The following is a 15,326-nucleotide window of genomic DNA, read 5'->3' on the forward strand; positions in this document are numbered from 1 at the left end:
AGTTTTTGTAAATCTAAAATTTTGATCACTTCCAAAAAATTAAGTTAAAAAGGAAGATCACCTCCCAAAAAGAGTTTTATTTACAAGAAAGATTAACTAGCTGTCGCCTGCTGAAGATTCACTAAATCCTTTTGGCCCCCGTATGCAGCCCAAAACGCAGTACTCTCCATCCTGCCTGACCCGGGAATGCTCATCCCTTCCCCCAGCCCAACCTGATCACTCTTCCCCGTTTCCCCCTCATGCCCCGGACGGACGCTGTAGCCTCCTCTGCACTCCTCCCCCCTTTCACACCCAGGTGGCTGATGCTGTTGCTTTTCCAGGTCTTCCTTCCAGCCACCTCCTTCCAACGCGGCAGCCCTGCAAGAGAATCATGTACCAGTAGTGGGTGCTCCTCCAGGCCTGCCAGCCTTTTGGAGCAGTGGCCTTGTGATTTTGCAAAAAATAGATGCTAGTGCACTCTTTTCAACATGGACACATTCAACTGCACACAGAGCCCCCTAACAGCCTTCACTGATCAAGCACCCACTCTCATCCACCTCTCCCGGGCGCCCGATTTAATATTTTATTTTTTATGGTTCTTTCAGTTCCTCTGATTTACTATCGCCATGATATTAAGTCAGAGGAACTACAGAAAAGCAGTAGTTTTCTGCTTTTCTGTAAACCTTTTGGGGTCCTCAAGAAGTAACACCTGCTCCAGGGCAGGCGTTAATTTTGGAGGGTAAAAGTGTGCGCATCGGGGGGTAATAGCTAATATCCTCATTTTACATGTGATGAGCACTATTAGCTACGCCCTCGACCGGATGGGCATTTTAGACTCGCTAACCCCTGTTTTGCATCGGGGGTTTACCTGCAGATAAGCAGTGGTATATGGACACAAGTGATTCAGTTCCAAGCCCCACAATTAAGCTATTTCCTTTACAGTTCTCTCAATCTGTGCACAGTATCTCTCGGTACCCAGCGTATCCCCACTTTCCAGGGAGCGGAGGCCCAGGGTGGAAAAGGTTTTGTTGTGCGGAAGGGATTCCCTTCCAACCCTGGATAAAGATAGGCAAAACACAGCCTTGGCACAGAGAGTTGCAAATCCTCTCTCTCTCTCCCCAGAGACGAAGACTCCTGGGTGGTGTCCTCAGTATTCTCATTTGACTTGTTACTCCTAGTTCATTCTTTTAGAGACTCTCTTGGTGCTTGGATCCCTTCTAGGGGTGCTTGATGTTCCCTTCAGGTAGGAAGGGAGCAGCCAAACATTTCCTCCCGAGTCTCAAAACAAAGTCCCTTCCCTTGTAAAACAATTCAACACCGGAGGGTCCTGGCACCGGGTCACCACCTCCCTCCATCCTCTTCGAGGTGTAGAGGGGCAGGTCTTCCTAACCTGGGCAGCCCCAAAAAAACAGGGTTCCCCAATCCAAGTTCAGGGGGTGCATAGGGTTTCACCAGGCCTCATCCCAAGAAAACATATCCAGAGGGATATCCCAACCAGCTCGTGAGTAGACTGGATGGAAACCCTCCCGACACTGGTCAGATTCCACAGGCTGGCTTAGCCAGATTCACCTGACAGGGCCTGAAAAACAAAGGCTTAAGCTCCTCACTTCCTCCTCTCTCGAAGCAAACCATAAGGGACTGCCCACAGACTCCCCCCTTAGGGAGCTGCTTATAAAACCTCTCAGGGGGGGACGGCCATTCCAGACCCCTCAAAGGGAAGGGGCTGCATTTGAAGGGTAACCTCTCCTTTACAGACCTGCACTGCTCTAACTTGAAAACATGACTTACCCAGGGATTATTAGTAACCAAAAAATGGCCGTCAGTTACACTGAGAAAATGGAGTAGGACTAGCTTGGTTGGGTAAGTGTCCACCTTCCCCCCACTTTGTACTTTCTACCAATCCTAAATACTTAAAGCTCTGATGTAACCAACTGCCTTTAAAAGCGCACAAAGTGAATTTCTCCCTCCTCCATTGTGTGACGAGTCACGTGAGGATAGGATAAATTCAGTAGTTCCCAATGGCTCTCTCTGCTGGATAGTGCATTTCAAAGCGAAGACCCAACCACGGGCACCAAGAAGCTGCCAAAAGAACTCCCGGACAAACTTGTGGAAAGGCACACAGCTTGCAAAGGCAACCAGGAGGCCAATGGCAACCCCGAAAGAGCCACGGGCTTCCATGGCCAAGCCTGGTCAAAGCATGCGTGTGACAATATCACAAGCACTCCACAAATCTCCACTCCTTGAATTTGGTTTGAAATATGCAAAGACTCAGGCGAGACTATCCATGTGACAAAACGTTTTGTGGTCTGACAAAACTAAACAAAATGTTTTGGCCTGAGCACAAAGCATTACATTTAGTGCAAACCCAAGGCAGTACATCACCCAGCGAAAACCATCCCCACTGTGAAGCATGAGGGCAGGCAGCTGCATCATGTTATGGGGACATTTGTCCTCAACAGAGCCTGGGCCACTTGTCAGGATAGAAGGGTCAATGAATGGAGAAAAGTACAGAAGAGTCCTTGAGGAAAACCTGCTGCCCTCTGCAAGAGGGCAGGGACTGGAGTGAAAGTTCACCTTTCAGCACAACAACAACGACCAAAGCTACAATGGAGTGGCTAAGAAATTAAAAAGGCAAATATTCTGGAGAGGCCCACTCAGAGCCAAATCTCCAATTACATATATGTAATTGGTTTTCAGTTTTGTTTTGAATGAATATATATGCTCTGTCATCCAATAAAACATTTTCAGCTCTTAAAAGGTATACAGTATGTTGTGTTAAGTGAAAGAAAATCCTCATTTAAAAGCATGCAAGTCTTATGCACTGGCACAACAAAAGGTGAAAAATGTGCAGAGGTAAGACTTTCTATAGCCACTAAGATTATAATACTACTGTTATTGCTAATACTACAAACGAGGAGAGGCCCATCCTAATGGTTAGAGCAGGGGGTCGGGAACCTATGGCTCGCAAGCCAGATGTGGCTCTTTTGATGGCTGCATCTGGCTCGCAGACAAATCTTTAATAAAAAAAAGTAAAAATCTTAACAAAACCCCCCACCCTCCTGATGCCCCCCCAAGACCTCCAAAATTAATTTACTACAAACCCAAGACCTGCCAAAAGTCCCTGGAGGTCCAGTGGGGGTCCAGGAGCGATCTCCTGGACTTGGGCTGTCGGCTGCCAGTAGTCAAAATGGTGTCGACGGCCCTTTGCCCTCACTATGTCACAGGGGCTACCGCCGCCATTGGTCGACCCCAGTGACATAGTGAGGACAAAGGGCCGTCGGCGCCATTTTGACTACTGGCAGCCGACAGGAGATCGCTCCCGGACCGCTCCTGGACCACCAGGGATTTTTGGCAGGTCTTGGGGGGGTCAGGCAGGTGGGGGATTGTAGTAAATTAATTTTGGAGGTCTTGGGGTGTGTCAGGAGGGTGGGGGGTTTTGTTAGATTTTTACTGTTTTATTAAAGATTTGTCTGCGAGCATTCATGGCTCTCTCAGCCAAAAAGGTTCCCGACCCCTGGGTTAGAGCAATGGGCTGTAAGCCAGGGAAACCAAATTCTGCTTCTCCCACTGACCCTCCTCATGACCTTGAACAAGTCACTATCTCCTGTTACTTCACATACCCACGCAGATTATAAACTCCTTGGGGCAATGACTTGCACCTGAAAAAAAGAATTGTAAACCACCTTGATCTAAAATTAGAAAGGCAGTCTAGAAATATATTATTTTCTAGTTTCCAGATCTGGATATGTGCAAAGCTTTGGCCTTCCAAAAAAAAAACAAAACAAAAAACAAAAACAAAAAACCCACAAACAAACAAAAAAAACCCCCACACAGCATGAAATTTACCTGAACTGTTATTCTTAGAAAGTGACACTTACGATTCCAAGACCAAACCGAGATTCCCGGATTGTAGAACAGCAGCCAATGAGGCCGATGATGAACATCACACCGGCAACTGCCAGGATGATGACAGCAGGCAGCATAGTGTACTTATCTTCCAGGAAGTGGTCATAGTTTCTGTACGAGATGATAACATATCCGCCCACATAGGTCAACCCAGCCGCTGCAGCCTGAAACACAAACCAATGTATATATATATATATATATATATATATATTATTTTTTTTTAATGTGTGAAGATGAGCGTGTGGTTGGGAGTTAAGGTTAAGAACCTCTTTTTAAAGGTGCATGCATGATCACTAGGCCTATGACCACCTATCAAAATGCTTGCCTGGCAAAGAGAAAATGCTGGCTTAATAACATCCTGACTGCATTTCAGGAGCACATGTGTTCCTCAGAATCCATCTGTCTTCACCATACGTCTGCTGACCAGACTGTAAGCTCCACAGAGAAGCGAGACCACTTCTTCAATGCTGTATAAATGTTTCTTAGTAATAAATACTAAGGACATTCAACAAAGTAGGTCTTTTGTACAGTCGCACAAGGTCTTAGGGGAAAGCAAACCATTCAAGCTAGCCTGGTTCCTCCTGCCCCCCCCATTAACTGCATGGAAATCCATTTCAGGAATATTCACTCTGAATACCCTAAAAAGTAAGATCTGCTTTGGGGTCCTGAGAGTCTAAATTTGAGAATCACCAAGTTAATGCAAGAAACAAACAGTGAATGTAAGAGGCATGTGTCCATCTCGACACTCAAAGACTAAGTCGCTGCTAACTGAAGCAGTCTTATTTTTCTAGTCTGAGGATGGACAGCGTCTCACTCAGGACAGTACTGAAAAACTCCGGGGAATTCTACATACTTGGTACTTTATGTACCTTGGATATAAAAGGATGCTCTATTACCATCCAACCAGTCCATGTACACGTGTGCACATCTATATAAAAAAAAAAAAAATACCTGCAATTTGTCCATATATACCAACATGTAGTGGTGATTTCAGTTTGTAAATGAGAAAATCAATTCTAGTGCTACTGGTCCCTAAATCTTTACCAGGGAATAAAAACAGATCTTACAGAACGCCTGCAATGACCCAGTTACTCATGCCTGCTGTTTTCAAATTTAATGTGCAAATTGACGTGATGCTATGGAGTGCCCAGTGAAGGCCGGCACAGCAGCATCCTGATTTACCAAGCTTGATTCGACTAGAGAAAGCCACGTTTGCTCTCTGGTGAGTTGTTGTTTTTTTTTTTTAAACACAAAAAAAATAAAGAAACATACAGTTCCTCCTGCTTCCAGCCAGTACCTGGTTAATTCTGAAGCAATTTCCAATCTGCAGTCAGGGTCATGTCAAAAACCAGGGGAAGAAGAGGAAGAAGGGAGTGAGGGCACCCAGTAAATAGCATTTTAAGCAGTTTTGCTCCTTTACTGCATGCTGAAAGAAAATACATATAAGAAGGCTGCAAGTTAAGAAAATAAAAAGTAATTTAAAGAGCCCTGTCCTAACTATTCAGATGTGTGGGGTAACTTATGAGCTGAGACACCCAAGCTGACCAATCTGATTGGCTAACTTGTATGTTTCCTACCACATCACTAAGAGAAGGTGAACCAGGCCTGTTGAAAGAATATTCTGGGAGCTATTCAGTCTGCACGATTTCGGCTCTGCATCCTTCTCTGGCATTGCCGCCTCCTCGTCATTCCCACTCACAGAGCCACGAATGCCAGCTCTTGCGCACTGCACTCAACTGCGATTTCAAAGAAGGCGCGCAGAAGATGCCCGACCCTGATGCAGCCGACAGTCAGCTGCAGTACGGGAGCACCCCAAACGGGTCTGGCTCTCAGGATATTCATCATTATTTATTTAGATTTTTATATTCCGCTTTTCGCACAGATCTGCATACAATGGAGGCAGAGAATGCAAAAATGTACCTCCTGCAGGGTGACTGGGAAGATCCTAAAAACCAGACCCATTTGTGGCACTTCAGGACCGCAAATGGCAACTCCTGGGCTTCATCCTACTATTACCAGCCAAGGCTACAGTTTCTGTGGAAACCAACTAGAGATCTGCACTTTCGGAAGCTCTCCTCCAGCATCACAGCCTTCTCATTCACGTCGTTCTTATCAGTGACAACAACGTTTGTGCTTCATTGATTGTGTTAAGGACAGCACCCAAAGTAAAAACTTTCTAATTTTGTTACGATTTTACGGATCTACTGGCTATTCATTGGGTTTTGTTTTCTTTTACTGTAAATCTCCTTGGGCTGTCTGCATTATGCAATTTCTAAAGTTTATTTACAAATAAGTAGCACGATGAAGCAATCGAGCATAGTGTCACAATGTTCCCCATATAAGGGATCTTTGAGAGGAAGCAGATACAGTTTTCCCTCGCACATGGCCACTCCTTGTTGCACATGGGGGCTCACGTAGAGAAAACAGGTTTGACTCCCCAACTCTAAACCTGAGAGCATCCTATTGTCGTCGGGTGCTTTGTGGAGAGCAAACGGGACTCTCAATTAGCCTTCTGCAAGGGGCATTACAGGAAAGGTTAGGGAGAGGTTTCAGTGCTTAGGTGATCTGACTGTCAATAGTAAGATGTTCTGGGCTTGGGTTGCCTTATCATTGTTTTTAGTTTACGTATATCAGAGTCGTTTGTCCAGTTGCTTGGCTTCCCTAGTGAGATGGACTTTTTCCACAAAAAGATCGGCAAGATTAAATCAGGAATTCTCCACCAGACCACCTCTTCTCCCCTCACTTTATTTGGCCTCCTGCCATAACTCTCTTCCTTTTCTGAAATCACGGGAGGAGGAAAAACTGTGCATCTTCTTTCCTCTTCCAAACTCACTACTTGTTTCTCTGACTCCATTCCCCCCCCCCCCCCCCCCCCGGCTCCTCTGTTCTATCTCCCCTGCAATCGTCCCTTCCTGCGACTGGGCCCTCTTCCTTCACTGGACCCTACCTGCCCTGCTACAGTCCCATCTCTCTCCTCCCTTTCGCATCCAAACTACTTTAACTTACTGCTCATCTCTGCTGTCTTTTTAATTCTCTATTAACTTTTACAAATACATCAAGAATATCCGACTCCAGAAATGAAACTATACATTGTCCACAAGAAAAGTTTAAACACAAAATTTAACACATTAGTCCTCAAATATGGAAAGAGGAAGATGATGCAATTTTAAGAAAAGTAAAACTATTATAGATTATAATCTACATTAGGCTCTAACAATACCCACATAATTATGAAGCTAGAACAAGGGTGTTGGTTCTAGTAATAAGAAGAGCTTCAAGTTGTTTAGGCTGGTAAAATATCTCTCTAATATCTTCAGATCTTAACAAGCATTTATAGGGAAAGTAAATCCTAAGGCAGCAGCTTTCTGGATACATCGGGAAAAATAGCAACCTTATGTCCTATAAAAGCCTTTAATCTAGTTGAAAAAAATAAAATCTTTTGAGTGTCCATTCCTTATCTAATTCCAATACATATACCACTAAAAAAGTAGCTCTAGCATCTATGTTGGAATCTTGCATGACACTGGACAATTCCAAATTACTTCCTGAATCCTCTTCCCTTATCCCAACACCTACCACGGGCTCCTGACTGAGTCGGCCAGGCCCGATGCAACCGCGTGTGCACACTGGCAACTGCACAGGGCGGCACAAAAAAAAAAAAAAAGAGGCAGCCGGTGAGGCCACCCGCGGACCCTATGCCACCGACGGCCCGGAAGGGGAAGCTGAAGGCCAATCACTGCTCCATGACGTGAATGAATTAATACTTAAGGGCCCTTCAGCTGTCAGAGCTCCTGGAACTTATTTATTAAAAGAGCAGGAGGAAGTAGGCGACTGTACTACTTCTACTCTGATTTTTTTGCAACTCCTGGGGGCAGATACTTTTTCTATTTTTAAATCAGGAAAGAGCTGAGGCTCAAGAAAATTTGAATGAAGGATCAGGAAGGGGCTGAAGGATGGCTCAGCCCCTTGTTTGTGTGGGTTTTTATTTAATTTTGTTCAGCAGTCCTAAAGTTAGCCGGATAAGTTAACTGGACAACATGGAATGTAGATGTTATCCAGCTAACTTAGGCGTAGAAATCCGCTCCAGCTGGAACCCCTAAGTTATCTAACTAAGTGCCTACTATATTGAAAAGTCAACATTTAGCTGGAATAACTCACAAGTTTTCCAGCTAAATGCTTTGGAATATTGGCCCCTATATATTTAGAAATAACAAGAGTGCGCACATAAAAATACACGGGCCTATACATGCAAGGAACCAGAATGCAGACAGTATGTTTCTATGAGAAGCTGAACGCACAGCAACACGGAAATGACGGCAGAAAAAGATCAAACGGTCCATCCAGTCTGCCCAGCAAGCCCTCAGCAGCATCCGCCACACCGTACAGGTCACCCCCATACTTATCAGTTTCTCAGACTATAAAATTTGGGGCCCTTGTTTATTGCTGTCTGAGTCCAGTTATCCGTTATCTCTTACCGTTAAAGCAGAGAGCAATGTTGGAGTTGCAGCAACAGTATCAAGGCTTTTGATTGCTATGTCATCATGTACAATTCCCTGCCTCTTGCTGTACCCGCATTCGATTGCATTACAGGATTTAACGTAGTCAGTCTCCATTTTAGGATAATATGAAGGATCCACCCTCCTTGGCAGGAACGTTCAGGTACTGCAAGTATTTCCTTATCCCCATAGGGCTCACAATCTCTCCCCCATGCTCAGGAGGGAGGAAAGATGAACAGATAAGAAGTCCCCGACCCCCACACTACAAGAAGAATCAGAGGCAACAAGTTAGTCCAGCAGAGCCACTGGAATTAAACAATATTTTGTAATACGTTCTTGTGTTAGTTGCTTCTTGTTTAGTTCTGCAGGGAAAGTGTCTGTAGGATAAATTAATCCATGGGTGTTACAGTGCGCCAGCTGGTACTGTTTATCAGGCTGATTGAGAGTTGGAGAAATTACTTACCTGATAATTTCATTTTCCTTAGTGTAGACAGTGACTCAGGACCAATGGATATAGTGTACTCCTGATAGCAGTTGGAGACTGATCAGATTTCAATCTGACGTCAGCCCTAGTACATATACCCCTGCAGGAAGTGCAGCTCTTCAGTATTCTCCTTGAAAAGCATTGTGGATATATGTATGACTGAATAATTTAAATAACTTGATTAACTTTATAACTTGGTTAACTTAATTTGAACCGGTTGAATTGGTTATAGCTGGAGACCGCCAGTGCCCTCAACAGAGAAACATCGACACCCAGTAGGATGGGTGTCCTAGCTGAAAGAAAGCATGGCTTACCTGTGAATCACTCGCTCTCAGGGACGTCACCCGAGAATTCCATGAGTAACGGCACCCATAGGCGGGATGCCGAGTCCATCTGTCTACACTAAGGAAAACGAAATTATCAGGTAAGTAATTTCTCCATTTCGTAGCGTGTAACAGATGGACTCAGGACCAATGGGATGTATAAAAGCTACTCCCGAACCTGGTGGGAGGCTGCCCCTGCAAATGCCGTGTCCTCCCGAGCCTGAGCATCCAGGCGGTAAAACCTGGAGAAGGTGTGGATGGAGAACCATGTCGCCGCCCTGCAAATCTCAGTGGGTGACAGCATCTTGGTTTCCGCCCAGGACACTGCCTGGGCTCTAATAGAATGGGCCTTGACCTGTAAAGGCGGTGGCTTACCTGCTTCTACGTAGGCCACCTTGATGACTTCTTTGATCCAGCGGGGGTAGCGAGATGGAAGCGAGACACCACTTTGGGAAGGAATGACTGAACTGTACGTAACTGAATGGATCCCGGGGTGAGTCTGAGGAATGGCTCCCGGCAGGACAGTGCTTGAAGCTCGGAGATACAGCAGGCCAAACAGACCACCAGGAAGGCTGTTTTTAATGTTAAAAGTCGGAGAGACAGGCCGCGAGGAGGTCTGAAGGAGGCTCCTGCTAAGAAATCTAGGACCAGATTGAGGTTCCAAAGAGGCACTGGCCACTTTAGGGGTGGTCGGATCTGCTTGACTCCTTTCAGAAAGGAGGAGACATCCGGGTGAGAGGCTATGCTGCCGTTATCGGTTCCTTAGCATGACAATATGGCCACCTGTACCTTGGAGTTAAGAGACAATCCCTTCTGTAGGAATTCCAAAATCGCAGGAATTCTGACTGAGCGTGGAACGATGTTGCGGTCCTCACACCAGGCTTTGAATACTCTCCAAATCCTTATGTATATTAGGGATGTGGAGAACTTGCGTGCTCGGAGCAGGGTGTCAATTACTGCCCCCGAGTATACGCTCTTCCTCAGGCGAGTCCTCTCAATGGTCAGACCGCAAGAGAGAATTGAGCTGGATCTTCGTGGAGGATCGGTCCTTGTTGGAGCAGGTCTGTGTGGAGGTAGCGGGAGGGGGCTCCCTGTCAGCAGCCTTCGCAAGTCTGCTCACCACAGTCTTCTTGGCCAGTCCAGAGCCACTAGAAGTACTGGTCCCCTGTGGTGTTCTATCATCTTGTGGATGATTGCGCCCAATAGGGGCCACGGTGGGAAGGCGTATAATATAGTTTCCTGTGGCAAGATCTGTACCAATGTATCGATTCCCTGGGACTGGGGTTCCTGCCTGTGGCTGAAGAAGCTGGGTACTTGGGCGTTGGACCGGTTTGCCAGGAGGTCCATGGTTGGTGTTCCCCAACGGTTTACTATCAATTGAAATGCTGTGGTCAACAGCCTCCATTCTCCTGGGTCTAGATTGTCTGCTGAGGTAATCCGCTGCGACGTTGTCTTTCCCCGCGATGTGGATGGCCAAGATCTCTTGAAGGTTCGCTTCCGCCCATGACATTAGGGGGATCTATTTCCAGAGACCCCTGTTGGCTTCTGGTTCCTCCCTGATGGTTGATGTAGGCCACTGTTGTGGCGTTGTCCGACATTACTCTGACTGATCTGTCTCAGAGTCTGTGACCGAACCGAAGGCAGGCTAGTCTGACTGCCCAGGCTTCGAGGCGATTGATGTTCCATCCCGACTTCTTCGTTCCATTGCCCTTGGTCGGTTAGCTCCTGACAGTGTGCTCCCGATCCTCGTAGGCTGGCGTCCGTGGTGAGCAGGATCCAGGTTGGTGAGGATAGTCTCACTCCCTGGCTCAGATGGCCTTCTTGTAGCCACCATCGTAGTTGGGTCCGAACTTTGTCCGGGAGCTGAAAACGTAAGGTGTAGTTCTGGGACAGCAGATTCCATCGTGATGGTAGTGAGCGCTGTAGGGGTCTCATGTGAGCTCTTGCCCATGGCACTACTTCCAGTGTGGATGCCATGAGGCCGAGTACTTTGAGGTAGTCCCATGCCGTGGGGTGAAGCTCGCTCAACAGGGTCATTAGTTTTGATCTCCTTGTTGGTGTCAGGATGACCTTGCCTTGTTTGGTATCGAACCGGACTCCCAAGTATTCTAGAGATTGGGAGGGCTGCAGACAGCTGTTTGTGTTGACCACCCACCCGAGGCTCTCCAGTAGAATTTTGACTCTGTTGGTCGCCTGGTGGCTTTCCTCTGGGGATTTCGCCCTGATCAGCCAATCGTCTAGATAAGGATGTATGAGTATTCCTTCCTTCCTCAATGTTGCTGCCACTACCACCATGATCTTGGTGAACGTCCAGGGTGCTGTGGCTAACCCGAATGGTAGTGCCCGGAAATGATAGTTATGGTCCAGGACTGTGAAGCATAGAAAACGCTGATGCTCTTGATGGATCGGAATGTGTAGGTTGGCTTCCGACAGATCCAAGGATATAAGGAACTCTCCCGGTTGTATCTCCCTCATTACCGAGCGTAGGGTTTCCAGGCGGAAGCAAGGAATCTTCAAGTGGCTGTTGACTGACTCGAGGTCCAGGATGGGCCTGAACATTCCCTCTTTCTTGGGAACGATAAAATAGATAGAATAATGTCCAGTATTTGTTGTGCGGGCACCGGTGTTCTAGCCTCTAAGGCTAGCAATCTGGTCAGTGTAGCTTCTACTGCCATCCTCTTGGCAGGGTCGTGGCAGGGGATTCCACAAACTTGTCCGGAGGGAGGTGGTGGAAATCCAGGTAATAACCCTCTCGAATGATGGCTAGGACCCACCTTTGGTAGAATAGGGTAAGTCTGCCCCCTATGCTTCTTCCTTTGGACAGGTCGGCTGATTTTCATTGTGGGGTGTGGATGGGGCCTGGGCCCGAGCTGGCTCCCCTTTTGTTGTGCTTGTTCCGAAATGACTGGCTCCTGCCTGTGGGGCGAGCCGCTTGATATGTGCTTCTGTATGGGTTGAAGCGCTGTGATCCTCTGCCCTGGAAGTACAGGGGAAGGATCGCTGGTTTATCTTATTCCTGTCCTCCGGTAGCCGCGGCAGTGGGGATTCGCCCCATTTGTTGGCTAGTTTCTCTAGTTCGCTTCCGAACAGGAGGGGTCCCTTGAAGGGCATCCTTGCGAATCTCATTTTGGAAGATGCGTCGGCCGACCAGCTTCAGAGCCAGAGTTGTCTTCTGGCTGCCACGGCTGACGACACTCCTCTAGCTGTGCTGCGCACCAGATCAGAAGCAGCATCTGTAAGGAATGATACTGCTGGTTCCAGGGCTTCCCCAGGAGTGTTGTTCCTAGTCTGTGATAAACAGGCGCGTGTCACCATGGCACAGCAGACCGCGATCTGTAGAGACATAGCGGAGACGTCAAAACACTGTTTGAGGATGGATTCCAGACGTCTGTCTTGAGCATTCCTGAGTGCTGCTCCTCCCTCCACTGGGATAGTAGTGCGCTTCGAAACTGCGCAGACCATGGCATCCACTTTCGGACATGCCAGGAGATCTTTGGCAGCTGGGTCCAGAGGGTACATGGCTGCCAGGGCACGCCCCCCTTTGAACATGGTCTCCGGAGCATCCCATTCCAGGCCAAGTAGCTGCTGGACGGCTTGTAATAGTGGGAAACGACGGGAGGTCTGACTGAGTCCCTCTAGTAGGGGATTCGTCTTAGGTACCCCCGAGGCACTTGTGCCCAGGATAGCGAGCTCTTTCAAGCTTTGTGTGACCAGGTCTGGAAGCTCGTCCTTGGTGAAGAAGCGCCTCATGGTTCAGTGGGGTTCTGTCCCCGGAGGGAGTTCCCCTTCCTCCAGGGGTTCTGATTCCTCATCTGAGTTGTCCGTGTCCCCGAAGGTCGGCTTCTGGGTGTTGGAATCGATTCCCTGGGCATAGGTGGTCCCGGGATATTGAGGTCCTCTGGCGGAAGTTGTGGCCGTATTATCGGAGGCCCCAGTTGCATGTGGACGAAAGTATGCAGGCCTTTGAAGAATTCGACCCAGGAAATAGATGCTGGGTCTAAATTAAGAGGCGCTGTGTCCCTGGGGAGCCCCGTTTGAGGGAGGGTCCCGCTGGGAGATGCTAGGTCCGGCGTACTGTTCGAGAAGCTGGAACCCGGATGGCCATGAGCTGGATCCCCCAGGGCCTCCTCGCACTGTATACACAGGGCCGTGGCCTCATGCTGTGCAGCTCTAATGTGGCATGCTGGGCAAAGGCCCTGAGCTTCTTTTCCAGTGGTGCCATGGCTTGTGCGCGTAAAATACAGTTATGCACTCCGGTGCGTCGAAGTTGTGCGCATAGGATTGGTATGCGCTCAGGGAAATGTGCGCGCTGGTGTGCGCACAGATCGAAGTTATGCGCCCGGCACAGTAAGCGTGTGGCTATGCGCGTCCCTTGTGCGTATGGTACTTGGGCACGCGATGTTGTGTGCACAAGGTATTTGTGCGCACGGATCGGGACGGCGACCACCTTGGAGGGTCTCCACGTGGGAGGACCCTCGGATCTGACTAGGGTCTAGCCCTGCTAGGGCAGATCAACCCAGTGGCACTGGTCCCGGCTGGTGACCTGTGCGACTCCTCGAGCTTCGGAGACCGGAGACTTTTAAATAGATTTCTACCTTACCTTGTCTCGGCGCTTCCCGGTCTCATTCTGGGCGGTCTCCAGCTGTGGGGGGGGGGGGGGGGGGGGGGGAAGAGGGAAAATACCTTCACCGCCGTGCTTGAAGTTGCACCCGCTGCCTCTCAGCCTCACCTGATGTCGGGGGCTAGGTCCCCGCTGAAGGTCGGCCGCCGGACCGAGGCTTACTTCCGAGGGATCACAGAAATCACCTCGGGAATTCTCAACTGGGAGAGGGACCCAATGGGCGTCACCGCAGGAGAGCGGGGCTCGTCTCTAGAGGTAAGATTTCTTGTTTTGGTTTTCTTTGCTAAATTACTCTAACGCTGTGCTAGCATGCATAGAGTCCCAAACTGCTATGGAAATGGAAAATACTGAAGAGCTGCACTTCCTGCAGGGGTATATGTACTAGGGCTGACGTCAGATTGAAATCTGATCCGTCTCAAACTGCTAGCAGGAGTACACTGTACCCATTGGTCCTGAGTCCATCTGCTACACGCTAGGAAATTTTTTTTTTTTTTTTTTATGTTTAAACAATTTTTATTAAGTTTGTACAACCTTAGTAATATAACACTAAGGAGGGCAGAGTTCTGAGCCCTCCTCAGAACAGAATTACAATAGAACAAGAAGAAGCACTTCCCCCCCCCACCCCCAGAGCCACACAGAGTAAAGGAAGCCACCTTCAGTCAAGGCAAGAGATCCACCCAGGTGACACACAAAGCATCAAATTTAATCACTCATTACAAGGCTGCGTGCCCAATTTGGGAGAGACTGAAGATTATTCTGCCACACCATCGGACAACGTCGCCTGCAGCGCAGGGATACCCGGGAAGCCAAAGACTCCATGGTCATCATTCCATGAAAACAATTTCTCCAGGCCCAAAAGGACGGGTTATCAGGAGACCGCCAAACTGAGAGGATCACTTTTTTCCCCACTACACAAGCTTTATGTAGAAGCATACGTGAACCAGGATCTCGTATCCGGATCGGTGAAATACCCCTCTCTGGCTGCTATTTGGGTGTAATTGGAAAAGCAACATCTAGCAATTCGGCCATGTAATCCGCCACTTTGCGCCATAATCGCTGTATAAAAAGGGGCAAGTCTAAAATACATGGGATAAAGTCCCCACAGCATTCCCACATCAGGGGGGGGGGGGGCAGCTAGCTGAGGAAGCTATGGTCAACTGAAAGGCCACTTGTGGCGATACATAGGCCCGACTTAGAAATTTAAATTGTAATTCTCTATAGTACAAATTGGCTGAGATCCTGGAAATATGCTTAAAGCATGTCTTCAAAATGGTCTGAGTAATAGCAAAATCACCATCCCTGTTCCAGCGAGTTTCCAAGGTTGAACACATATCCACCTCCGCACGCTTTTGTAATTGTTTATAACACATGGACAAAGATGGGGCCTTGGTCTTTGTGAAACAAAAAAACCCCGTCTAAGGTGTGGAACACAGAGGGGTCCCAATAAGTGGCAGGAAGTGCCCGTAAGTAATGTACAATTTGAATGTATGGGAAAGTGTGTATAATTCCGAAACCAT

General features: G+C 47.9%; 1 protein-coding gene across 1 annotated transcript in view; it reads right to left on the reverse strand.

Moving 5' to 3' along the window:
• LOC115077821 (tetraspanin-36-like) overlaps positions 1-15,326 on the reverse strand; it is a 73,356-nt gene that overhangs the window by 46,352 nt on the left and 11,678 nt on the right. Inside the window, exon 2 of the mRNA XM_029580112.1 lies at positions 3,858-4,049. Coding sequence (XP_029435972.1) covers positions 3,858-4,049 — 192 coding nt within the window. The remainder of the gene's footprint in view (positions 1-3,857; positions 4,050-15,326) is intronic.

This window comes from Rhinatrema bivittatum, chromosome 1 (genome assembly GCF_901001135.1).
Source record: "Rhinatrema bivittatum chromosome 1, aRhiBiv1.1, whole genome shotgun sequence".
Classification (NCBI taxonomy): Eukaryota; Metazoa; Chordata; class Amphibia; order Gymnophiona; family Rhinatrematidae; genus Rhinatrema; species Rhinatrema bivittatum.